Here is a 26,064-nt window from a genome sequence, read left to right on the forward strand (position 1 = left end):
ACTCCGCGTAGGCGGCTGTTGACCTTTACGCGCGCGCGCTCCCACACAGCGCACCCTCCCTGGCCTCTGGGCTTTCGGTGTCTCCCCGCCATAGTCACTTACCCACGTTGCCAAATTAACGTGGAACCCGCGTGTCGGACCCCCCCCCCCACGTCGCCGTCTTAAAGGAAAGGAGAGGGGGCAATGCGTGAATGAGCGCCCGTTTCTCCTCACACGCTTCGAGTTCAAGGTTGGGACCCTCCTGGGAGAGAGAGAGAGTTGAAGTCAGAGTTCACTTTCAGCTGTGCCTCCAAATAAGCGAAGTGACGAATTTCTAATGTCGTGTCTCCCTGCCACCCCTGTCGTGTTCCCCTCCTTTTTTCCTGTCATAGTTGCACTTGTACCGTTTTTGTGTTCACTGCTGGCAGCTGGTAAGTGGGTAAGAGTAGGAAGGGGGATGCTGTGAAAGGACCGATACCGAAAGGTCAAAAGAATACACAGCAATTGTGTAACAAAACTGTTTCTTTTAAAGACGGAGCTATTTTTATTCTGTAGCCCTGTGAGTGTACTAAATGGCATTCCTGAAATGGCTTTAGGTGCGTCTTGGTGGTTGCCCCTGCTTTGCTCATTGTAATCTTGCATTGTGGTTAGTAGACACACGGCACAGTGGCCATAGCATTATGTCATAGCTGTCAACCTTCCCCTTTTTTGCGGGAAATTCCCTTATTCGAGCGCCGTTTCCCGCTGGTTCCCGTTGCTATCCCGGATTGTTAGATATCCCGTAGACTGTCCCCGGGACAGGTGAGGCTGCAGATCCCTTATTTTCAAATCTGAAAGTTGACAGCTATGCACTATGTGGGGCACCTCATGTTGGGGAGCCCTAGATGGTTTTGCCATGTTTGCCCTCTCCCCACCCCTGAAAGGTCTTACTTCCTTAGGGAAGTTTGGTGCCATACAGGCCCATAGCAGCTGGAGGTGCAGGGCAGCCTTGCCAAGGAGTTAGGCTCATGGGTTAGCTTCTTTATTGAAGGTTGTGACTCGCATCACTTAGCTGAACAATACGATTGGAATACCTACGTAACATCTCTTCACCACTGTACAGTGGTGAATGCATGAAATCTTTCTGAGGCTGCACAAATAACAACCGCTCTCTTCATTACTGGTTTGATGAGGACCTTTCGACTTTGTATTTTGTGGGGGATCTTTTTACGAAAGAAGGAAGTGCTGTGAAATGGAGACACTAAATTATTATGTGTTGGGGTGTCATTGCCTTAGTTCAGCACTCACCAGACAAGGGAGTTAAAGGCATTCCTACAGGGGATGAGTTTTCTCTGAACCTTGGAGTGAGAGTGATTTGTGTGGGTTTCTCATAGACTTTGAATAGCTGCAGTGGGTCACTCTTGTTCCACCCACATACTATAAATTACTGCCTCTTTAGGTGCAGAGTACACAAGCAAGGAGATCATGAGAAAATTTGGTGTGCACCATTTCTCAAATGTAGTTGTAGGAAAACATGATACATTCATACAAAGCTGCATCTAAACCATGGGTAGGCAAACTAAGGCCTGGGGGCAAGATCTGGCCCAATCACCTTCTAAATCCGCCCCGCGGACAGTCCGGGAATCAGCATGCTTTTACATGAGTAGAATGTTTTATTTAAAATGCATCTCTGGGTTATTTGTGGGGCATAGGAGTATGTTCATTCCCCACCCCCAAATATAGGCTGCCCCCCCACAAGGTCTGAGGGACATTGGACCAGCCCCCTGCTGAAAAAGTTTGCTGACCCCTGATCTAAACTTTAAAAAACAAGCCATTATAAATATAGTTGGCAGATTGTCTGGGCAGAGTTTGGGCGTGCAGGACTTTTTATTGAATGGAAAAATATAATACAAGCAGGATGTAATAATACCTGTAATTGTACTCTGATCTCCTTATTCTAACCAAACTATTTATTGTTTGTGCAAATTAGGGTTCTGTGCTGTTTCTTGGGGGCAATGAAGTGAAGAGCAGTGCTGTGGTAAAGTATTCATCTGCTCCACCACAAGCAGCATTTGCCCGCCTTCAGGAGAAGACTGATCTGAAACTTCCGCCAGCGAATTGGTTACGCGAAAGTGCCAAACTGGGACCAGCAGGGGCAACTATTCTTGGTAATAGCAAGAAGGGCAAGCCATTTTCAAGGTAAATATTGGAAATATTATTTATCCCCACTCAACCTATAGAAAAGTTGCCCAAGTTTGATTAAAAGCAAATAATGAAATACTACTTAAAGAAATGTGACAAGTTAGTCAGAGTACTTAACTATTAAAAAAAGATAACATACATACTTTCATAAAATCAAAAGGTTACAAAAATATCAAACATTTTAATTTTCTTTTTTTAAAAAAAAATGAAGCTAGTTAGGTAGTATTTGTGTATCCTATTTCCTATCAACTATTTGGCAAGGGGAGCTTTTCTTTTCATTTACGAAAGAGTCTGTGAATACAGCAGATGCTTTTGCTTACAGAATTATGGAGAAGCTATTTTTACTGCTTCCTGTGGCATCACACATTCTTCCAGAAAGTCCTCAGGTCCTCTGACCCAAGTGATTTTGGCAAAAATATCATTTTACCCTTTCATGAGTTGAGTTCCACTCAAGGATATCTGGATCCAACACTAAGAGAGAGAGAAATATTGCTATGTAATAGATTTGTAATGATGATTTGACATATACCTATTTATTTATTTATTTATACATACAGTACTTCAACTAATACAATTCTGCTTCAATAGAATGTAATTCTAGTTACTTTTAATGTTACAGTTTATATATTTTTTATTTTTAAAAATAGCTTTGGCATGGCGTACGATTTTATTGACTCAATTGGAAATGATGTGGATGTTGTATCTGATTCTGAGGTATGTATACATTGCAAACAAAGACTTAACTCAAAGTTGTTATTAATGAAATTAAGTTTTTTAAAGCTCTTACCCTTGGAAAAGAGAGTCTTTTGATGAATAGTCATAATGAACTGGGTTGTGATTTTGATAACTATATGCTTTACTTTTATTCAACAATTTTACCTGCATTAATGTATCATGTATCAGCAATCTCACAATGTGTTGACAGCATGAAAGGTGTACTTCTGTCAGTATTGAGATTTTATATTGCTTTTTAGAAGAATAGTGGCTTAGTGCATGGCATCTAATTTAAGAATGTGTAAGTGTCATCTATTATATAATGGGTGGGATACAAAAGTGCCATTCTGTTCATTCAAGGGGCTTGCATCAAGCAGAGCTTCTGTAAATAGAAGTGTACGTGTTGGTGATGTTTGTGATTCCTCCTTCTGTCTGCATTCTCCCATATCACTTTCAACACTTCTGGTATGTGCATATGGACAGGGAGCTACAAAGCAGAGCAGCCGAAATTCTGATCCACTTCGAAGTATAAATTAAAGTTTTTATAAACTGCTGAAGAGCAGGGATGGGCATCATATAGTAATAATTGTTTTAAGCAGTTTGTGTCATCATTTCTGAAATTAGAACTCTCCCTCATGGAGCTGTCACAGGCTCCTTGAATTTTCTCACATATTTACACATTATAATGGTACTGTTAGTGGCTAAAATATTAATTAAATCCTACTTTTAGTATTATTGACTCTTGTAAATGTATCACTGAAAGATCAAATAAGAGTTGAAAGTATCCAGTTGCTGTTGTGCCAGTTCAGATATCTATATTACACAAGTAAGAGAGGCTGTAACTTTACTTTGAGTATCCATGACTGCTGCTTCACATATGAAATTCCCTTTTACCAGGTGAGGATTAGAAGATTACAAGCAGGAGGATTAGAAACTCTCCTTTCCCCACCCATCAAAAGTTGATGCATCACTTTTTCAACTCTGACATTAACTCACCCCAAACCATGATTTGACCTTTCTCATATTCAGACAAGCTATGTTTCATGGCTGCTTTTTTGCTTCATTTTTAATTTGATCAGCACTCCAGTCTCTAGGTACAGCAAGGACCCATAACTGTCATCTGTCAACTCAGACATCTTGTCAAACCATAGTTAATTGGAGTATATTTGGATAGGGCGGGTGGGACAGAGAAAAGTAAGTTCTGTTGCATGAGCAGAAGTCCACTCATCGGACATTGGAGGTCTTCTACTGTCTGATTCTGGTTTGCCAAGCAGAGCAGCCCAACTTTTCATACCAGGTGGGCCGCAAGAGTACTTTGACATAGAACCCACAGGCCACACACTACCTTGTTGTGCATGGAAGAGCATATTGCAAGGGCAGATTTGACACCCCACCCCCCAGGCTGTGTGTGTGTGTGTGTGTGTGTGTGAGAGAGAGAGAGAGAGAGAGAGAGAGAAATGTTGCTGAGGGCTGCCAAGAAAAACCTTGAGGGCCGCCAAAAAGGCACGTGGCCCTTCAGCCACACATTGAAACACCCTGAGATACAGTGGTACCTTGGTTCACGAACTTAATCCACTCTGGGAGTCCGTTCGACTCCTGAAACCATTCAAAAACCAAGGCACAGCTTCTGATTGGCTGCAGTAACTTCCTGCACTCAAATGGAAGCCATGTCAGAAGTTCAGTTTCCGAAAAAGGCTTGCAAAACCGAAACACTTCCAGGTTTGCGACATTCGGGAGAGAATTTGTTTGGGAGCCAAGCCATTCGAGTATCAAGGTACCACTGTATAGGATGTGGTAACTGTGGTCTAAAGTTGATGCTTTTATTAAATGTATTACTGTCCATTTTGACCCATGTAGAAAATGTACTTTAATGTTTGAAAATGAACGGAAAGGTTTGTCTATCTTTCACTCTGCAGAATATTAAAAAGCTTCTTAAGATACCATACAGCAAATCTCATGTCAGTATGGCAGTGCATCGGATTGGGAGGACTCTCTTACTAGATGATCTAGATATTCAAGAGCTCTTTATGAGATCATCACAGGTGATAAACTTTGTCGTAGTTATTTCTTTGGCCATATAGTGTTTCTATTTCTTGTTTAATGTTGCCTTTTCCCTCAAGGACATTATAGGAATTATGGATGCGTAGCTATCTGCGTAGCAATACAATAGCTATGCTGGAGAGTTTGATAAATCTTGGATTATGACCCAGAAAATGTCCATCAGTGCTTGATCTTCATAGAACCACTTTGTTTTACATTTAGTACTGTTTCTTAAAATGGAATGCAAGTATCGTGTTCTTTGAAATATACACTAAAACGATTATTTAAGAACTTAGATGTTGAAGTTGTAAAAATGTAACTCTTTAAAATAGATATGAAATGCTTTATTTTATACAATATCCTATTCACTAAACTAAAACACTTTACAATATTAATTGTATGCTTTGTTATTTATATTACTTAGACTGGAGATTGGACATGGTTAAAGGAATTCTACCAGAGATTAATAGATCAGAAGTGGCAACGAAAGAAGAAGAGCAAAGAACACTGGTACCAGAAAGCTATACTTTCCAAATTTTTATACTACAGGTATCTTTTGTAATTTTCCCCCATAAACTCTGTTCTGTTTTATCAAAATTAATTGGTCTGCTTTGTGTTTTTCCTGCTATGTGTCTACACCTGAAGTAAAAACAAGTTTTTCAAAACGTGTGCCAGAAGTCTTTTTGCTACAGAAGACTAATATGGCTGGCCTTTTGGAATTTAGCAACCAGTTCATTGTTCTTGAACATTAGCTGAAATGCAGACAAAAGCAAGTGCAAAGTGATCTTCTTGACTCATTCCTCACGGTTTGCCACCAGAGAGCATTCCCCATCCTCATTTTTGTCTTTCACAATGTATACTTTATTGTTGTAGGCTGCTGTGGATTTCTTTTGGGGGGGGGAGCAGAATATAAACTTTTAAAAGAATATTGGAGAAGTGCAAGGGCCTGCTGCAAAAGGGAGAGCTTAAAACACCCATGAGTGTGCAGCTGTTTGAAACTGCGTGGTAAAAAATGGGGGGCTTTAAAATTTGGGGTTTTGAACATGATTTATTTTTAATTCCATTTTTCCCCTAAGGGACAACTGTAAGAGCTAAGGGAATTAAATGATCTTGAGTTAGGGCTGAGCAGTGAGATGGCTAAGTTTGCTGCTGATGCTACATTATTCAGGATGGTAAAGACCAAAAGGGGATTGTAAGGCGCTCCAAAGGATATCAATAGGCATCAAGAGGAAAATGTGTTCATTGTCAGTGAGTGTAAAGTGATATATATTTGGGTAACCTCCGCCCCCAATTCACATATACCCTGAATGGGTCTGAGCTAGCAGTGGTTGTGGTAGAAAGCTCAGTAAAAAGATTGAACCATGTGTGACAGCTATGAAAATAGCAAAGTCCATATCGTTGGTGGTGGTTAATTTATATACTGCTTAATTACCAAGGTGGCTTCCATGCAGTTTACCGAATAAAATCAATTACAATAAAGGTATGCACATAATTTAAACACAAGATAAAACAATTTTATCACAACATTAAAATGAACGTCCACAAGTAAAATGTGCAGAAAAACAGCACAGCAATTAAATCTGTTAAAACAGCAATTAAAAAAAGCAGGGTCATGTCAGGAAATGTTGAGGATAAATAAGGAAAGGTTGTAGGAAACAGATCAGGATGTTTAGTGTTGGCCATTATTTTAATAGCACATAAAAGAAATCAAATAAGGAACTCTCAATATTTGACATCTCTTAGCTTTTTTCAGAATTGTTTGCACTGAAAAGATATACTACTATATTTGGACTTACCTGTATCATGAATCATTGCATTATGCTGCTGTGATCTTCATCTGTACTATACTACAGTTGTTTTCTTTTATTTTCTTTTTTGTAAAATTTAAATTTAAGAAAATACTACATGGGGGGAAACAAATACTGTACTGACAGACACATTGGGTGGCCAAAAGCCCCAATGTTGCTATTCTCTGCTTCTGGAAATCAAAATAGATGATAGCAAATAATAAGATGCGAAAAGAGTCCCAGATGTGTTTGATTTTGATATCATATTGATAGTATCAATAAACAAATACTCAATGTTAAATGGTACAGGTTGAGAAGTTTCTGACTAAAATTATAATGTCTGTTTTGTTAGCATCAATGGTGATGGAGCTGCTCAGCCTGTTCCTCCTGAAGAGCAACATCAGGAAGAAACAACTGAAGATCAAACTGCCGAAGCAGGACGGGTTTCTTGGCCAGCCCCTTTTGAAATGCCTTCCTCACTTTCTGAAGATGCAAGTGCTTCTAATCAGGTTAATTTGGCAGGTGCCTTACTTAGAAAAGCAGTCTTGATGCTTCATAGGCGTGCTTGTATAGATGGTGGCAATATACTAAGAGTAAAAAATTATTTTGCAGTGCCCAGTCCAAATACAGTGGTACCTTGCAAGACGAATGCCTCACAAGACAAAAAACTCGCAAGACGAAAGGGTTTTTTGTTTTTTGAGCTGCTTCGCAAGACGATTTTCCCTATGGGCTTGCTTCGCAAGACGGAAACGTCTTGCAAGTTTGTTTCCTTTTTCTTAACACCGTTAATACAGTTGCGACTTGACTTCGAGGAGCAACTCATAGAACGCGGTGTGGTAGCCTTTTTTGAGGTTTTTAAAGACTTTGGTGATTTTTGAAGCTTTTCCAAAACTTTCCCGACACCGTGCTTCGCAAGACGAAAAAAATCGCAAGACGACAAAACTCGCGGAACAAATTAATTTCGTCTTGTGAGGCACCACTGTACTGTAAAATAGTTTCCCATGAAATCTTAGTTTACTTTACATAAACAGTTACTATTCAGAAGGGGTCAGGTGGTACGAAACTGAGAGCGAATATTTAGAGTGCAATCTTGCATATACAGTTCACCATGTTTCAGCATTGCTATGTACCTATGGAGAGGCTTTATTGCAAGCCCGTGACTCTACTGTCTTAGCTGCCACTGCTGCCTGTTCCTGCCTTTGTGGTGATTGTGTTTGGGCCTAACTTCTGTCCTCTGCTCCCATCAATGTGTGTATTTCCCATGGTGGTGACAGTGGCTCCTCCAGTTCTCCCCCCTGCACATTTTCCTGAGCAGTAGAGGGTAAAGCAGTAGCAGCTGCTGCTGCTGCCGCCGTTAGTTCATCTGCCACTGAATGAGTCGTGGTGGCTGTTAGAAGCAGAAGCAGCTATCACTTGAGAGGGAACATGGATGGTTGCTGCTAGTCACTATTGCTGGTTACCTGTTTGCCAAAGTAAGCTAGTGATTTCCTACTGTCTTCCTCTGTTGATGGTAATGGTTGCTCCTTGCAGGAGACATTTTCACGGTCCACTTTGGTGGCTGTTTGGCAGCAAGCAACAGTTGCAGCTGCCTGCCTCTGTCCATGGGGAGAGGGAACACAACAAATCCTGATGCTAGTCCTGAATGCACACATAATTTTGGGAAAGTCCTGCTGAAGTCACTGTGACGTACTTCTTAGTTAGCATGCTTTGGATTGTACTGCTTATGGTTTGGTTCGAATGCGTTTCAGCACAGATGACAAAGCTTGTTGATCAGTTTTCTCACATAGAAAAAAGTTGTGAGAGAAGATTTGAGAAAGATGGACTCTGCTTTCTGTTGTGGTGCAGTTGGAGTTGACGTTCGTTGCTTTTTCGTTTGTTTGTTTGTTTGTTTGGCAGAACTGGCTCAAACTAAATTTTGAGTAATATTTTTACCAGAGCTATATGAGGGTTTTATACAACTTTTTCCTTTTGCCAGAAGCAAATGTAATTTGCAGGCACAGGAACTTCTTCAGAATGGATTGAGCTTGCCAAACTGCAGGTCTGGGAGCTTCTGTGGGAGAGACAAAAGAAATTCCTCCATAACTCTTATTAGGGAAATTCCTTTATTAGGCCCACTAAAAGTGTAAGATCCATATTAGTTTCATTTTTTGGGGGGGGGGGAGCAGTTGTTTGTTTGTTTCTTAGCTTTAAATAATTGAAAGCTGGCTAAGTGTTGTGTGTACTCTTTAGAAAACTTTGCATCTTCAAACTAGCCAGAAGTCTTTCCAGTACTTGTTTGTGTTGGAAGGACACATCCTCCAAAATGTATTACAGGATCAATCTGTCCCTATGCTGTCTGTTGAATAGCTCTGGAGGATTTTCCCCCCTCAAGCAGAGTAGCATATGATTATTTTTTTAAAAAAAGTTAAATGAAACTTTAATCTTTTTTTAAAAAAAAATCAACCACTTCTCATCTTTAACAAATAAAAAATAAAAAATTCAGAAATCTTCAGTGCTCTACAGGCAGCATTTTCTTGCAAAGCTCATTGTCCTAGAGGAGAGACTCATAGAGAAATAGGAAGGCATAGAAATATAACAAACAGAAATACTGAGTGGTTTTGTGGGGGCCCTGATCTGATTTGTAAGTGGTGGTCTGACTTGGGGAGGGGTAAAATCACTCCGATTCACCTCAATAATTTGCCCCAGCGCAGGGTGGTTGCACAGTGAACAAAACCTTTGACAGTTTGATCATCTGCTACATACGTTACTTAAACCAAGCTTACTTACTCTCAGCAGTAGAATCACTTATATCCTTGTGCTTTTCACAGGGAAGTGTGCCTCTTGAACCCTCATATGTAGTGGGGGATGTGTCCTCAGTCCCCAAAGAACAAAACCTATCTACTTTGTTCAGTGACGGGGGAAACAGTCAGGTATGGTTTTATGTGCCATCTGATCTAAAAAGTACAATCCCCTTACTCAGTTTGATCTACAGGGTAGCTGAGAGAGAAATTTCACTTGTACCAATTGTTTTGTGACATCTGTGATCTTGATCTTTATTGTGAATGACCAGCATAGTCATTATGTGCTGTACTTAATTTTCTTTCCTTGAAATTTTCTTTATTGCATATATGCAGGCTGTATTGTATTTTTCTTTGTGTAAAGAGAATGGTTTCAAATGCTTCGCTATTTCCTCTGCACATTTAAAGGGTCTTAAAAATGACTTTGTTCGGAACATCTTGTGGACATTTGAAGATATTCACATGTTGGTTGGATCAAATATGCCTATATTTGGAGGAGGAAGATACCCAGCTGTGAGCTTGCGTCTCAGGTGAATTACTAAACACTTAAAATCTGTGCAACATATCTATAAAGCAGGCTAGTTTTGCTGTTTGGTTCATTCTGTGTGTCTAGCATGATGATTAATCGTGGTTTTGTGAGCTGGGATACTGTTTATACTATGGGGTACCTATCACCACCATTCCGTCTCTGGCAATCGTTCTGTTGTCTGATAAAGATTCTGAGTTCCCACTAACTTGAGGGCCAGAGTCTACTCAGAGTGGCCATACTCAGAGTAGACCCATTGATTTCAGTGGGCCTACTTTGAGTATGGCTATAGCCCCATACATTTAATCTTGATTTGACTTCTTGACTACTTTGAGAAGTTATCAGAGTTATTTTGAAACCTTTAAACAAACCTTCATCTGTAAAGTGTTATAAAGACTTTATAAGGCCACAGTCCTATGCATGCTTACCTGGAAATACAATATTTTAATTAATCTCACATTTGCAATCTGCCTTGAGATTTTGAGAGAGACTAGGGTGGAAATCAAAATATTGCCTGTTTAAAAAGCCTTGATAGATTTATTTCCTGTATTTGATGACACTCCCTGCTCCTGTTGTTTTGTATTCTTTCCCATGTATTTCCCCCAAATATTTATTATTATTATTTATTCAATTTATATACTACTCTTTATCCAAAGATCCCAGGTTGGTGTACAACATTAAAAACATAATTTACACATCTTCATAATAAAGACATAATACATGACATAATAATACACAGTATAATTTTAAAAATACTCATAATAGCATTCCCCCAGATTTTACAGGCCATAGATTATGGGTAAAGAGGAATGTTTTTGCCTGGCTCCTAAAGACATGTAATGATGGCGCCAGGCAAGCCTCTCTGGAGAGAGCATTCCACAGATGAGGAGCCCCCACAGAAAAGGCCTGTTCTTGCATTATCACCCTCTAGATCTCTTATGGAGCATTCACATGAAGAAGGGCTTCAGATGATGATTGCAGGGTCTGAGTCAGTTCATATGAGGCAGTCCAGCACTTTGAATTGGGCCCGGAAACTGATGGGCAGCCAGTGCAGTCAGGCCAGGAATGGTGTTAATATGCTCAAACCATCTTGCCCTGACTGCCGAATTCTGCACCAGCTGAAGTTTCCCACCCGTCTTCAGAGGCAGCTCAGTATAGAACACATTGCAAATAATGTAACCTAGAGGTTACCAGAGCATAGGCAACAAAAGTTAGGCTATCCCTGTCCAGATAGGGGTGCAGCTGGGCCACCAGCCAAAGCTGACAGAAGGCACTCTGTGCCAAGGCCACCTGGGCCCCAAGTGACAACAATGGATCCAGGAGCACTCCCAAGCTATGTATCTGCTCCTTAAGAAGGAGCATAGCCCCATCAACAACAGGCAGTCTCCCATCTATCCAGTCTAGGGAACCACCCAGTAACAGTGCCTCTGCCTTATTTGGATTAAGCCTCAGTTTATTGGCTCTCATCCAGTCCATAACTTAGGCAAGACACCAGTCCAGGTCATCAGCTGTCACACCTGTAGTTCTTAAAGGAGAAATAGAGCTGTGTGTCACATAGGGGGTGTTGTAAACATGTAATCCCAGTTCTTTCTTCCGCACAATTGGACTGTGGTGGCTTATGCTTTTCTCACTTCTGGCCTCTATACCTCACCTGGAGACTACTCTTTCTCCCTACAGATGATTCCCTAACTTACTGGTTCTTAAAGTGTTGCCTTAGAAATGCTTCTCATAAACTTTTTTTATTCACAGTCTCAAGCTTTTAACACAGTGCTTTAGCCAATACCAGAAAGTAAAAAAGCAGTTCTTGTTTAAAAACCATGTGTTTTGTGCCTTTCTCAGCCTTTGTATGTACCCTACTGACTAAAATCTATTACAGATACTCTGAATTTTGGACCTAACTGAAGGGGAACAAAGTTTCTATTTGTAGATTTTAATGAGTCTGATTCATTTTACTGAAATAACACTACATATATTTCTGTTTGTAGGGATAACAATAAACCAATTAATGTGCTAACTGGCATTGACTATTGGCTGGACAATTTGATCTGCAATGTGCCAGAACTTGTGATGTGTTTCCATGTTAATGGAATTGTTCAGGTAAGCTTTGAGTTCTGTTGCTCTGATTACTGTATTTGTTCTTGGTCAGTAAAATATGATTGCACAATTGTTAAGCCACAGTTTTCAAGCAGGTTTTTTTCACTTAGATGGCAACCAGTTTAGGGCATCATTGCATTGGTGTATTGAAAAGGAATATTTTGTTGATACTACTTCATAAGCACATTCAGACTTGGCAAGAGATTTTAGTAGGCACGTTAATAATGAAATTCTTAAACCACAACAAAAATGCGAAAGGTGCATTGGGTTAGTGTGTATGACTGTTAACCAGAAGGTTGGTGGTTCAAACCCACCCAGAGAAGGTTGTGGGCCAGATTCCTGCATTGCAGGGGGTTGGACTAGATGACCCTCAGGGGAATGTTCCAACTCTACAGTTTTCTGATTCTAAGAATGCATGGAAGGCAATGACTTCCTTGTAGCATAAACAGTACTTCTAATTGGTTTTTTGTTTGTTTTAGAAATACGAAATGATTAAGACAGAGGATATACCCAACTTGGAAAACTCAAATTTCTCTACCAAAGTAATAAAAGATATTGCTCAAAATATTTTATCATTTCTGAAAGCTAACTGTACCAAAGAAGGGCATACTTATTGGCTGTTTAAAGGTGAGCATTTTTTTTAAAGTTAACTTTCAGAATTACCATGATTTAGGGTAGGGAAGACTCCTGGGTTCACAGACAATTGCGCAATATATGGTGCCAGTATTTTTGCCTCTTTCCTGAGGGTCTCTGCTGGGCACCTGGCAATGTAGATGGTGCCCTCTCCCTTCTTTCTTTCTTTCTTTCTTTCTTTCTTTCTTTCTTTCTTTCTTTCCTTCCTCCCTCCCCATAGCATGTGGTGGCAGCATGTTGTGTACACACTGGTGCTCCTGCCACAGACCCATGCTCTGTTAGACTAAGGGCAGCAACTTGGGCTGCTCTGGTTGCTCAGGAAAAGAGCAACATCTTATTACATGCAGAATGTACCAACAGACAGGAACAGAATGTTGCTCCCTCTTGTTTTTTGTGCTTCCTTCATTCCTACTTTTGTGATGCTAGGAGGGAGGGGCTTGGAGCAAGGATTAGGGAGTCTAAACTGAGATCACTCTAACCATTCTGTCTCACGTTGTTCTTTTCTTGTTTGATCATACTGGAGTGTGACCAAAAATTCTAGTTTTTCCTTATTTTATTGTGGGACCCATACTTTTTCAAGCATACACTTACGGAAAAAATATTTTTCTTTCAGCAAGTGGAAGTGATATCGTAAAGCTGTATGACCTGACCACTCTCTGTGAAGAGACAGAAGATAAATACCAAAACCCCTTCACGATGCCAGTGGCAATTCTTCTTTACAAGTAAGTTTGCCTTGTATGGTTAGTACTATAAACACAGGAAAAGGTCTGAATGATACTGTTCAGCTTGAGGATTACAACCCAAATCTATGCAATCTGTAGAACACATGGTAGAGTGCTAGGCTTGTAGCCCCACTGCAGGAAGTCAAGAAAGCTAGCATTTCTCTGCTTCCGTACTGGCATACTTTGCCGTTGTAGCAGGATGGTGGCAGAAGTCACTATGGAGATGCTATGGAGAACTGCATGATATTGGTAGAGAACTATTGTGAAGTGGGGCTGAAAGTGGTTTCTTAGCTTCACTGTAAGGCCAGCCAGAGCAATACAGTGTCCCTCCACGCTGATGAAAATTTGTCCCACGAAAATTTTCAGAGTGTTGGGATCAGAGTGATTTTTTTAAAAACCCTCCTGCAAATGTCAGGGTAAAGCTGATCTTAAAGGGGTACAAAATATATAAGCCTCATTTTCTACTCATTTGTTGTATTCCACAATTCTTTTACACTAGAGGGTAAATTCTGTTTCCGTCTTTCTCTTAGCATTATTAAATTTGAGAATTTTTAATATAAGGGTGGTGTTCATGTTGATGAAGCAGAAGAGCTCTTAACCTTTCAATATATTTAAATGCAATTCTTCGAGGGGTTTTGAGTTGGAAGGGCAGAAGTAGAAAGTGCAAGAACATAGTATTTGATTGGACCAATGTCAAGTAAGGTCATGATAGCCTCCAGATATTATCATTTCTGTATAGTTATATCCAGAACCAGATGCAGTATTTAATTGTATGATGTAGCCTTTGTCGCAACGAAGGCAAAATAGATTTTTTCTGGGAATGTGTTTTGAAATAATCTTTAATACAACACACCATATATGAAACTAGCTAATTTGGAAATAATAAATACAAAATTGATAACAGTTGTTTCAGTAGATGTTGCACGGTCAGTATGAGAGGGCCTTTATAGTTTGCTTTCTGTTCATTTTACTTTCTCTTAGAGTTGCTTGCAATATGATGTTGAAGAAAAACCAAAACAGGAAGCATTATGGTACTATCAGAACATTACTCCTTAACTGTGTGAAGTTGTTGGACAAGGGTAGACATCCTCAGGTAAGAATTGTATTCTGAGGCAAAGGTTCCCAATACCAGTGACACCTAAAGGGAAATCACTTCATGCAGAGAGAGAGGTCACAACTAACCCCATCAGAATAGTTAAATGAATTATGCATTAATCATTTTATTCCAATGTACAAGTATAGGATCCATATACCCTAAGCAAAGCATCTGGAAAATTCATTATATTCACTCCTCTCTCTTGCTCTATTCAGTTTCAGGAGAAATCCCAAACCATGTGCATTTAGCGTTATGTGAATGATCAGAAGCAAACCTTGGGCTCAAGCACTCCCGTTTTAGGTAGTTCAATAGGTAGAGCCACATGCTATGTACAGGGTGTGTATTTGGGTATGGGTGATGATCTAGGGGAGGGGTGAGTTGAATGGCCAAGAGAGAAGGGAAATTTGGCTTCTGTAAACAGGGTGGTGTGCCTTCTGTTGGAGCAGAAAACTGGGTCATCAAAAAAGTGGCTTAATCTCTGCCTTGTACTCAGTTTCTTAAAAAGTCAGGTCCATCTCATTCAGTATTGCCTATAGTGCTTGCCAGTGACTCTCCAACAGGGGAGCCCTAAGTGCAGATGCCAACGACTGAATCTGGGAACTGGTGTTTCTCTCCCCAAAAGGCCTGGCTGTTCTTTATTCCCTTCCCACACTCCAGCCAAGGCTGATAGTTCCATTTTTTTCTTCCTTTCCTAGCCCCTGAGGCTTCATTTTTTTCTTCCTCACATTATTTACCTTTCCTTAACTTTTAAAGGCATAAAACTTTTAAAGGCATAAAAATGTTGGTGTCTATAACTTTGAGAAACCACCTGAATTCATCTTTCCCCTTTTCTGAATCAAGATTATTGCTTCAGCAAACTACATGCTCTCAGAACTGTTCCAGCTTGATGAGCCAAAAAAAGAAGAAGGTGGTGAGTTCCCCTTAAATGGTAATTCTGATGAAAGCTACAGTGAGGAGGAAGAGGAAATGCCTGATAGTGATGAAAATGGTTCCTATAGTACCAGTTCAGATCCTCCTGATGACAACAAAGCAGTTGCTGTAATAAAATCAGTTGGAGAACTGTCTGTACCTGAAAAATACAAATCTACTCATCAAATACGTGTAAGTTAACTGGCTCAATTAAGATTGAGATTATATTTTGTAATAAGACATAATCGTGGTAATTAGAATACCTTTGCCAGGGAAAATAGTATGAGATAAAGCTTTCCCTCAAATGCCAGCTATCACCACAATACTAAAAAGGCTATATAGAGGAAGGCGTAGGACATTTTCACCGTATATATGTATTTGTCTTCCATAGAATAATGTGTGGAAAGTGAATAATTTTTCTTAATAGTTTATTTCTGAAGATCCGGGGTTTTCTGAGTGATGTTTTTGAGGAAAATAGCCAGGGTCAAACTAGGGCAGTAGGTCTTGGGAAAATAGATGTGGCTGCAGTATGGTGCTCATTTAAATGTTTTCATTCAGTCGTCATTAGCTTAGCTTCATTATATCCTAATAAGAATATTGAAAGCCTGAGTCCATAGCCCTTTTTAAAGATTTAACTTTATTGAGAACATAATCATTGATTATTCCTCTAATGGCTTCTGATGAGAGGAATTTCTGTTGAATTCTTCTGATTCAATGGAGCTGTTTTCTTTTGTCTTTTCTGTGCAGCCTAGTTGTGCATTTCCAGTTTGCCACGACACTGAAGAAAGGTGCAGACTAGTGCTCAACTATGTTCTTGAGGTAAGTTTTGTTTTACTAATTGTTTTAATGCATTGTATCCTAACATCCTTTGAAAGTGCAAATAATAACTAAAAGTCTTTTTGTTTATAACAGGGCTTAAAATCTGTAGACAGCAGCATCAAGAAGGAAAGTGATCTTCCTGCCGCAGATCCCAGCACTCCCATTCCATTAAAGTATGAAGATGAATCAACAAGTGTTGGACCTGAGTGTCTTGAAAAGCAGATGGCCTTGTTTTTAGACAAAAGTAAGTTTGTCTCACTCTCTCTTCTCAAATTTAGTAGAATGGTTAAAAAAAAAAAGCTTTTTGATAGATATATGTTCCTATGAACCTTTACCAGTTCATATTCTAAATTTTAATTCAAAGATCCCTAAGAATGAATTGCTTTATTTTCTAATTATAGTGGGCTCATTTCGGGAAGTTAAACATTCTAGTCAGTCAGGAATGATCCCTGGATCTTGGCAGTACAAAATGAAGCTTCAGCTGATCTTGAAATCCTCAAAGGCTTACTATGTTCTCTCTGATGCTGCTGTGAGTCTTCAGAAATATGGGAGAGCATTACGGTACATAAAACTAGCTTTACAGTGCCATGGTAAGTTGGAATATTTTTATTGTAGGTTCTAGATATAAAATGGCAATTGGTTATAATACTCAGCCTATGTCTGCACTCTACATTCATGAACAAGAAGGAGCTGCTATGGACTTCCATGTTTCCCTCCTCTCCTCCTCCTGTAGCTGGGAAAAGAACTTTGGTGGAGTTTAGATTCACCATCCATGACGCATGACTTGTTACATACAGACAAAATATTGTGTATTAACACTGGTTAATTACAGAATTCAGCTATATAATCCACGGTTTGTGGTTGACGTATTTAGAAACTGACCAGAGTTTGTTTTAGATGGTCAGACCTAATAAGGCCTACAGACTGGAGATTTCCCAGCACTGTTTTAAAGCCTTCTTTAAAAGCACACTTCCAGCACATTCCCTCACACTCCGGTATTTTGAATTCATATGTCCTTAGAGAAATTGCAAGGAACATGTGATGCATTTTACCACATTGAATAAAAAGCTGAAAAGAAGAGGTGATATAGCCCCAGAACCTGGGTGTGTAATGTTGCTCTAGCCCAGGGGTAGTCAACTTTTTTATACCTACTGCCCACTAATGCATCTTTCTTGATGGTAAAATTTCCTTAACTCCCACCAGTGCTCGATGGAAGGAGGATTCAGCTTGTGCCGTAGAACCCCCTACCGCCCACCTAGAATCCTGAAACACCCGCTAGTGGGTGGTAGGGACCAGGTTGACAACCCCTGCTCTAGCCAATGTACAGTTGTCATTATCATAATATTTGAGAACACAGCTGTGCTTGGTACTGGCAATCTAAGTTGACAAGTTTGAAATTGTATAAATAAGCATGCATACATTAATGCTTCCAGAAGATGAGGAGGAGGATTTATTGAATTTATATACCATCCTATATCTGGAGGTCTCAGGGTGGTTCACAGAAAAGATCGTACATGTGCACAGTTTCTTTGTGTGGCTTCATATCAAAAAGGCATCCTGTTCACTGGCTTCCTTTCTTACTTCCCTCCAACTAGATACATATTGCTGCCTCTGCACCAACATGCTTTCTGAAGTACTCCTGTTTCTTTGTCAGAGTTTAACTCTTTGTGGTGATATCCAACTAATGCTGGCCCAGAATGCAAACAACAGAGCTGCATATCTTGAAGAGTATAACTATCAAACTAAAGAAGATCAGGAAATACTACATAGTCTTCACAGAGAATCCAGTTGCCAAGGTAATGATTTAGCGTCTGAATTACAGTGTATTCAGCTAATTGGTTCTTTATTTACTCCTGACGTTTATACACCATATTTCACTGTACAGGATCACAAAGTGGTCTACACAACAATCTGTAAAGCAATACATAAAATAATGCTATGTTTAAAACCAAAGGCTACAGGTGGAACCAAAAAGGTAAAGGTAAAAGCATAAGGGGCATCAACGCAGTTGTAGGTTGGGTTGTATATATTTGTAGCATAGTTTTTGGAAGGTCCTGTTCAAAATAGGAGAGAGGTATTTGCAGGTGGAGTCAACATTCTTGGTCAAGATGCTGCTGATCCCATCCTTTCTTCTCCCCTTGCTCTGTCTTCTTAAAAGACATGACAAATGCCCTGGACCAAAATAATATTTGCATAAACTTTAAAATGTATCACACTTGGCAGAGGATGGAGACCCTTGTTGGTTTCATCCATTGGCAGCAGTTTTTGCTAAAGGTCTCACTAAACTGTAAGTTACCATGGCATCTAAATACAGACAGTGGTGATAAGACTATACAAGACAAATATAGACAGTGCTGAAGTCCCTGTGGAATGGTAGTTTTCACTCTATGGATGTCCCCTGCTTAAACTACTGAGTACAGGTGTTGGCTTCACAGCTGCAGGGTTCAGACAATTGCTCCACTCCTTTGAGGCATGGGGGTTATGGGGCCAGGTGAGCTAGTCCTGCCCTTGTCACCATGCCCCATTTTCTGCATGTAAAGAAGGGCCTCTGTGGGTATCAAACCTCTGTACAAGGGGAGTGCTTAACTGTGTGGCCCCACAACTGAACACCCACTCACCCCGAATAGGGCATAGAGAGAATTTCATTATTTCTAACAATATAGTATCACTTTGCAATGAATGCTTGGGACACTTGTGCAACAATGTTCCAGACAGTACTCAAAATGAAAATGGCCACAGAAAGGTTTTCTCCGCATTCATAAAATTAAATGAATATAAAGTATTTTTTATAACAAAACCATTCATTTTGCAGAGCTTTTAAAAGCTGTAAACTTCTTTATACACAGATTATAATCTCTTGAATGGCTGTTGTCAGTTATTTCGAATACACTTTTATGGTTCTTTAGAAATAGCGATACAGCAAAAATTTACAGTGGTGTGTTAATTTTCTCTTCTAGTATTTTCTTGGGCTACTGACTTGTCTACAGATTTGGAATGCCAGCTTTCAATTAGCTGCAAATGCTATGAGGCAGCTAATGAAATTTTGCTTCTTAGTAATTTAAAAGGGCAGAATCCAGAACAATATACACAAGTGCTGAAGAGAATGGGTAACATCCGAAATGAAATTGGAGTATTTTACATGAACCAAGCTGCTGCTTTACAGAGTGAAAGAGGGGGCAAGTATATTTATCTCTTTCTATTTATCTACACACACACACACACACACACACACACACACACAGCGAGAGAGAGAGAGAGAGAGAGAGAGAGAGAGAGAGAGAGAGAGAGAGAGTTTTCTACCAGTGTTTTAATTTTTGGACTTTTAGTGATCTGAAAAGAAGACTAGAATTGGAAGATACGGTGAAGCTAACCTAATCATGGTTTATTGTGCAGTACAAAGTAAATTCAGTTTTTGGAAACTGCCATATATATCCTAAAGTTAATTGAAACAAAAGCCCTGCAGTGGAGATGGAACCACTTCCATCACAAGGGACTGGTGCAGACTTAACATAACCATTACCAACCACAGCAAAATGATTGGGAACAGGGGATTGGATCTCCTCCTCCTCCTCCCCTGACACTTTCCTTGAATGCCAAGCTGTGTTGAAATCTAGCTTAAATAGAACTTGCATTAGTGGTAATCATTACTAATGTTTAGGTTACTCATAGTAATTTATTTTAAAACTGACAAATAAATTTGAACTTTTTTGCTGTGGGGTGGGGTAACCAGATGCAGTGTGTGGCCCTGCAGCCTTGTGCCATCCCTTTATCATAGGTAAGGGACAGGCTGCATTACATCTGCTCTGGCCTGTACAATTGTTTGGCACTAACACTTGGAATTAATTGAAGATAAGGATTTGAAACATTTTCTCTCTCTCAATTAGTGCTGACATATAAGCTAGAGGCCTAGATTTTATTTTTGTTTTTTTCAGTCTGTATGCCATAAATATGACCAATAGTGTTTTCGGGTACATTGTGCAGAAAAGGTAGAAGAGAATATGTATCATAGGGAAGATTGTCATAGAAAATCATATAGGCTAAATGTTTTTTTATAACCAGGCCTTGGGCTGATTAAGCATTCTATAGGCTTTTCGGTGTGTTTGTGGGAGGCGGGGTTATTGGTTTGCTTTTGTTTTATTATGTATTTTGTGTTCTCATTTTGTATTTGTATGTTGTGAACCTTTGCATAAAGGTCAGTATACAAATTTAATAAAGAAGAATTTCCCTGTTGAGCACTAGTTTCTTCAACAGGATTTTGCTAAATTTGAATATAATTAGTTATTTATAGTGATGGGGGAACTAAAATCACTTTGTTTTTAAAGGTTTTTTAATGCTGGAGTAGTTGGTGAAATATTCTCTTTGGAGGCATCTTCCCTTTCTGGAGGCAATTGTCCTTATGGGTTTTATAAAATTACATTTAGGTCCTTTAATGTAGCACTTTTTGAGCCACTATAAATGAGATAATACATTTCTCACTGGCAGCCATCTTGGAAGCCATATTTCTGAGAAGAAAGACTGGCATTAAAATAGCTAATCCATGGAAGTACACATACTACTGATTTCTTAAAATGTACCTCTTTCTCTTTCTACTGTTCTAGAGAACAAAACTGTATCTGCAGCAGAACAGCAACTTTGGAAGAAAAGCTTCTCTTGTTTTGAAAAAGGGATTCAAAACTTTGAATCCATTGATGATGCAACCAATGCTGCTCTTCTCTTATGTAATATGGGAAGATTAATGCGGATTTGTGCTCATGCTCACTGTGCTGCTGCAGTAGACTTCAAAAGAGAATTTTCCCATGAAGAGGCTCTTTATTATAATAAGGTAACAACCACCCCAATCATCTTAAGCTGATTGCAATTCCTAGATAGAAGAGTAGGTCTCTACTGTGATTTGTTGTTGTTGTTTAGTCGTTTAGTCGTGTCCGACTCTTCGTGACCCCATGGACCAGAGCACGCCAGGCACTCCTGTCTTCCACCGCCTCCCGCAGTTTGGTCAGGCTCATGTTTGTAGCTTCGAGAACACTATCCAGCCATCTCATCCTCTGTCGTCCCCTTCTCCTTGTGCCCTCCATCTTTCCCAACATCAGGGTCTTTTCCAGGGAGTCTTCTCTTCTCATGAGGTGGCCAAAGTATTGGAGCCTCAGCTTCACGATCTGTCCTTCCAGTGAGCACTCAGGTCTGATTTCCTTAAGAATGGATGCGTTTGATCTTCTTGCAGTCCATGGGACTCTCAAGAGTCTCCTCCAGCACCATAATTCAAAAGCATCAATTCTTCGGCGATCAGCCTTCTTTATGGTCCAGCTCTCACTTCCATACATCACTACTGGGAAAACCATGGCTTTAACTATACGGACCTTTGTTGGTAAGGTGATGTCTCTACTTTTTAAGATGTTGTCTAGATTTGCCATCGCCTTTCTCCCAAGGAGCAGGCGTCTTTTAATTTCGTGACTGCTGTCACCATCTGCAGTGATCATGGAGCCCAAGAAAATAAAATCTCTCACTGCCTCCATTTCTTCCCCTTTTATTTGCCAGGAGGTGATGGGACCAGTGGCCATGATCTTCGTTTTTTTGATGTTGAGCTTCAGACCATATTTTGCGCTCTCCTCTTTCACCCTCATTAAAAGGTTCTTTAATTCCTCCTCACTTTCTGCCATCAAGGTTGTGTCATCTGCATATCTGAGGTTGTTGATATTTCTTCCGGCGATCTTAATTCCGGCTTGGGATTCATCCAGCCCAGCCTTTCGCATGATGAATTCTGCATATAAGTTAAATAAGCAGGGGGACAATATACAGCCTTGTCGTACTCCTTTCCCAATTTTGAACCAATCAGTTGTTCCATATCCAGTTCTAACTGTAGCTTCTTGTCCCACATAGAGATTTCTCAGGAGACAGATGAGGTGATCAGGCACTCCCATTTCTTTAAGAACTTGCCATAGTTTGCTGTGGTCAACACAGTCAAAGGCTTTTGCATAGTCAATGAAGCAGAAGTAGATGTCTTTCTGGAACTCTCTAGCTTTCTCCATAATCCAGTGCATGTTTGCAATTTGGTCTCTGGTTCCTCTGCCTCTTCTAAATCCAGCTTGCACTTCTGGGAGTTCTCGGTCCACATACTGCTTAAGCCTGCCTTGTAGAATTTTAAGCATAACCTTGCTAGCGTGTGAAATAAGTGCAATTGTGCGGTAGTTGGAGCATTCTTTGGCACTGCCCTTCTTTGGGATTGGGATGTAGACTGATCTTCTCCAATCTTCTGGCCACTGCTGAGTTTTCCAAATTTGCTGGCATATTGAGTGTAGCACCTTAACAGCATCATCTTTTAAAATTTTAAATAATTCAGCTGGAATATCATCACTTCCACTGGCCTTGTTATTAGCGATGCTTTCTAAGGCCCATTTGACTTCACTTTCCAGGATGTCTGGCTCAAGGTCAGCAACCACACTACCTGGGGTATACGAGACATCAATTTCTTTCTGGTACAGTTCCTCTGTGTATTCTTGCCACCTCTTCTTGATGTCTTCTGCTTCTGTTAGGTCCTTTCCACTTTTGTCTTTTATTATGGAAATCTTTGTACAAAATGTTCCTTTCATATCTCCAATTGTCTTGAACAGATCTCTGGTTCTTCCCATTCTATTGTTTTCCTCTATTTCTTTGCATTGCTCGTTTAAGAAGGCCTTCTTGTCTCTCCTTGCTATTTTTTGGAAATCTGCATTCAATTTCCTGTATCTTTCACTATCTCCCTCGCATTTTGCTTGCCTTCTCTCCCCCGCTATTTGTAAGGCCTCGTTGGACAGCCACTTTGCTTTCTTGCATTTCCTTTTCATTGGGATGGTTTTAGTTGCTGCCTCTTGTATAATGTTACGAGCCTCCATCACATACAGAAATCCTATGTTGCCTTTTTGAAATGAATATTTATTGAGTATTTCTGTCTTGGGTTTAGATTATATGTCTATGTAAGTTTAGTTCCAAAAATATAAGAAATGTTTACAGTGTTACCTCAAGTTAAGTACTTAATTTGTTCTGGAGGTCCGTTCTTAAGCTGAAACTGTTCTTAACCTGAAGCACCACTTTAGCTAATGGGGTCTACTGCTGCTGTTGCGCCGCCGGAGCCCGATTTCTGTTCTCATCCTGAAGCAAAGTTCTTAACCTGAAGCACTATTTCTGGGTTAGCAGAGTCTGCAACCTGAAGTGCATGTAACCTGAAGCGTATGTAACCCGAGGTACCACTGTACTAGAATAGGGATGAAATAAGCTTTTAAATATCTTCACTCTGAAGATCCATTTCATATTCCTTTTCCACTGGCTCATTTCTACAAGTTACTGCTTGTATAATCGGTCTACTCACGAGAATAATGTGGTGTCAGTTAAGGATCTCAGTGGCAGCTCAGTTGTAATGAGAGGCGGCTATTGTGTTCATGCCCTGCTTTCCTAAGGCATCCATGAGAATGCATTGTTGGACTAGATGAGACTTTGGGGTCTAATCCAGCAAGGCTTGTACATTCTTAGCTTTTTTGGTTGTGCTTTTTTGCATACCCTGTAGCCTTCCTCATGAAAGATGCAGCTAAAACATCTGTGGGTACTCTTATCTGATGTTACTTAATACTTATTTGAGTAATCTGCTACTGTAAATAGGCAAGTAAACTGACAACTTGGTGAACCGACATGGTCTCACCAAGTTAATCAAAACTTTCTTGTTTAGAATTAAACCCTTGATACTGAGGGGAACAATAGAGACCATGGTTGGACATGTACTTCTCACAGAGTTGTTCAGCCTGTTTTTACTTTTATAAAAGGTACAGCATGGGGGGGGGGCAGTATAGGAAGTTAAGATTGCAATTGAGTTCATTGGATAATGTATGGAGAATATGCAAGTTAGCAGAGAAAATGTTCACTTATCAGTGTACATGCTGCTAGAGGGGCTAAAATACTAGAGTGATAATTATGTTTAATAATAGGTCATATGCTGTTCAATTATTGCAGACACCCTGTATTCAGAATCAATAAGTATTCAGTACCTACTATGCGCCTTGACATAAATATTAGTAATGAATACAAGCCTGTCAACAACTTATTTTGCTATGCAATGATTGAATTCTGTAGGCTGTTGACTACTATCTGAAGGCCTTGAGGTCCCTGGGTGAAAGGGAAGTTCATCCTGCTGTTTGGGATTCTGTCAACTGGGAGCTGTCTACCACCTACTTTACTATGGCAACTCTGCTGCAAGATTATGCTCCCTTATCCAGAAAGGCTCAAGAACAGGTAACACTCTCTCTCTCTCTCTCTCTCTCTCTCTCTCTCTCTCTCTCTCTGTGTGTGTGTGTGTTTTAAGAACTAGCCATTCCTGTAGCACTTAAAATAGAAAAAAGGAAGAAGGACTCAGATTCATGTTGAATATAGCATTTGAATCATCAATAGAAAAAATTAGGTGATCATGATTATGATTGCTGCAAGAATGGTTTCTAAGTATTTCTTAGTTATATAGGCTTTTTACTTACCTTGAGCAAATACTATTGCATGTATCTCTGTCCTTTCTGAAGCCCACACTCTGGTAGCAGCCATATGTATCTATGATGGCAGATCAATGGTAGATTGTGGTATCCTGCATAGTGCTGTACAAATGTTAATTCTTCTTTGACGATCACTCGTAGCCGAGTAAGATTGTCTTCCATGAATTTGGTCTTAACGGTGTGTCCGTGACTGTGGAAGCCAATTCTGGATCCACACGTCCTTCCACAGTGGAGACATAGGTTTCCGGGCAGGAGTTGATCACTGCGAAGATTTGCCAAACGTACCTTCCTCTTAGCATGTTTTTCCCTTACGTCCTGAGTTCGTGCTTCTTCAAAGTCCATGACGCCTTTGGTAAAGGCTATTCTCCAATTGGAGCACTCGCAGGCCAGTGTTTCCCAATTATGCGTATACTACATTTTTTTAGTTTTGCCTTGAGAGCATCTTTAAACCTCTTTTGTTGTCCACCGTCATTTTGTTTTCCATTCTTAAGTTGGGAATAGAGTAGCTGCTTTGGAAAAGGATAATCAGGCATCCGAACAGCATGATCAGTCCAGTGAGGTTGATGTTGAAGAATCATGGTTTCTACACTGGTGATCTTTGCTTCTTCCAGTACACTGACATTAGTTCACCTGTCTTCCCTGTATAAATGTTATGGGAGTAGGAGCGGTATTTCTTAATTTTTCATATTCATGAAAATAAATAATGCCAAATACTCTATTTTGAGAAATTCATGTATTGCAAGGTATTGATATTACAAATTTTGAAAGCTTTTTATTTGTGTGTTAGATAGAAAAAGAAGTTAGTGAGTCAATGATGAAATCCTTGAAATATTGTGATGTTGACACAGTGTCTGCACGGCAGCCCCTTTGCCAGTACCGGGCAGCTACAGTTCACCACAGGCTGGCTTCCATGTATCACAGCTGTTTGAGAAACCAGGTATTTGTCCAAAGAGAATCTACAATAATGTGTCTCTGATAGTGCACACTTAATGTATATTGGTTAGTATATATCTCATATGTAAACAGAGGGGCATAGTGTTTTATTTTTTAAGCATAGGTTTGTTACATTTTTTAAAATGTGAATTTCTGACTTGTTGATTTATGGCCACTTCAATGTCTGCATGACACTATTGGTTTTTCTAGGTAGTTGGTAAACTTCTTTTATTCTCAGTAATTATGCTAGCCTTGATACATCAGCAGTAGCCTCCTTGTGTGGTACTCTGGCAGGAAGATGTTACTACATCCAGTAGGTTTCTAAACATATTTAATAGCACGTATATTTTTAT

General features: G+C 39.8%; 1 protein-coding gene across 6 annotated transcripts in view; it reads left to right on the top strand.

Annotated features, from left to right (window-relative positions):
- EDRF1 (erythroid differentiation regulatory factor 1) overlaps positions 1 to 26,064 on the top strand; it is a 39,519-nt gene that overhangs the window by 212 nt on the left and 13,243 nt on the right. For 2 of the 6 annotated variants that reach the window (XM_077930348.1, XM_028729960.2), the window contains exons 2-21: positions 1,949 to 2,157; positions 2,808 to 2,874; positions 4,791 to 4,916; positions 5,339 to 5,463; positions 7,054 to 7,210; positions 9,509 to 9,610; positions 9,887 to 10,008; positions 11,990 to 12,101; positions 12,578 to 12,725; positions 13,345 to 13,453; positions 14,435 to 14,546; positions 15,390 to 15,650; positions 16,206 to 16,277; positions 16,371 to 16,521; positions 16,679 to 16,867; positions 17,873 to 18,073; positions 19,235 to 19,453; positions 20,876 to 21,099; positions 24,372 to 24,530; positions 25,566 to 25,715. In XM_077930348.1, the coding sequence (XP_077786474.1) occupies positions 1,949 to 2,157; positions 2,808 to 2,874; positions 4,791 to 4,916; positions 5,339 to 5,463; positions 7,054 to 7,210; positions 9,509 to 9,610; positions 9,887 to 10,008; positions 11,990 to 12,101; positions 12,578 to 12,725; positions 13,345 to 13,453; positions 14,435 to 14,546; positions 15,390 to 15,650; positions 16,206 to 16,277; positions 16,371 to 16,521; positions 16,679 to 16,867; positions 17,873 to 18,073; positions 19,235 to 19,453; positions 20,876 to 21,099; positions 24,372 to 24,530; positions 25,566 to 25,715 (3,015 nt within the window). The remainder of the gene's footprint in view (positions 1 to 1,948; positions 2,158 to 2,807; positions 2,875 to 4,790; positions 4,917 to 5,338; positions 5,464 to 7,053; positions 7,211 to 9,508; positions 9,611 to 9,886; positions 10,009 to 11,989; positions 12,102 to 12,577; positions 12,726 to 13,344; positions 13,454 to 14,434; positions 14,547 to 15,389; positions 15,651 to 16,205; positions 16,278 to 16,370; positions 16,522 to 16,678; positions 16,868 to 17,872; positions 18,074 to 19,234; positions 19,454 to 20,875; positions 21,100 to 24,371; positions 24,531 to 25,565; positions 25,716 to 26,064) is intronic. The other 4 variants (XM_028729957.2, XM_028729958.2, XR_013393218.1 and 1 more) reach the window with 3 other exon arrangements.

Source organism: Podarcis muralis, chromosome 6, assembly GCF_964188315.1.
Source record: "Podarcis muralis chromosome 6, rPodMur119.hap1.1, whole genome shotgun sequence".
In the NCBI taxonomy this organism is placed as follows: Eukaryota; Metazoa; Chordata; class Lepidosauria; order Squamata; family Lacertidae; genus Podarcis; species Podarcis muralis.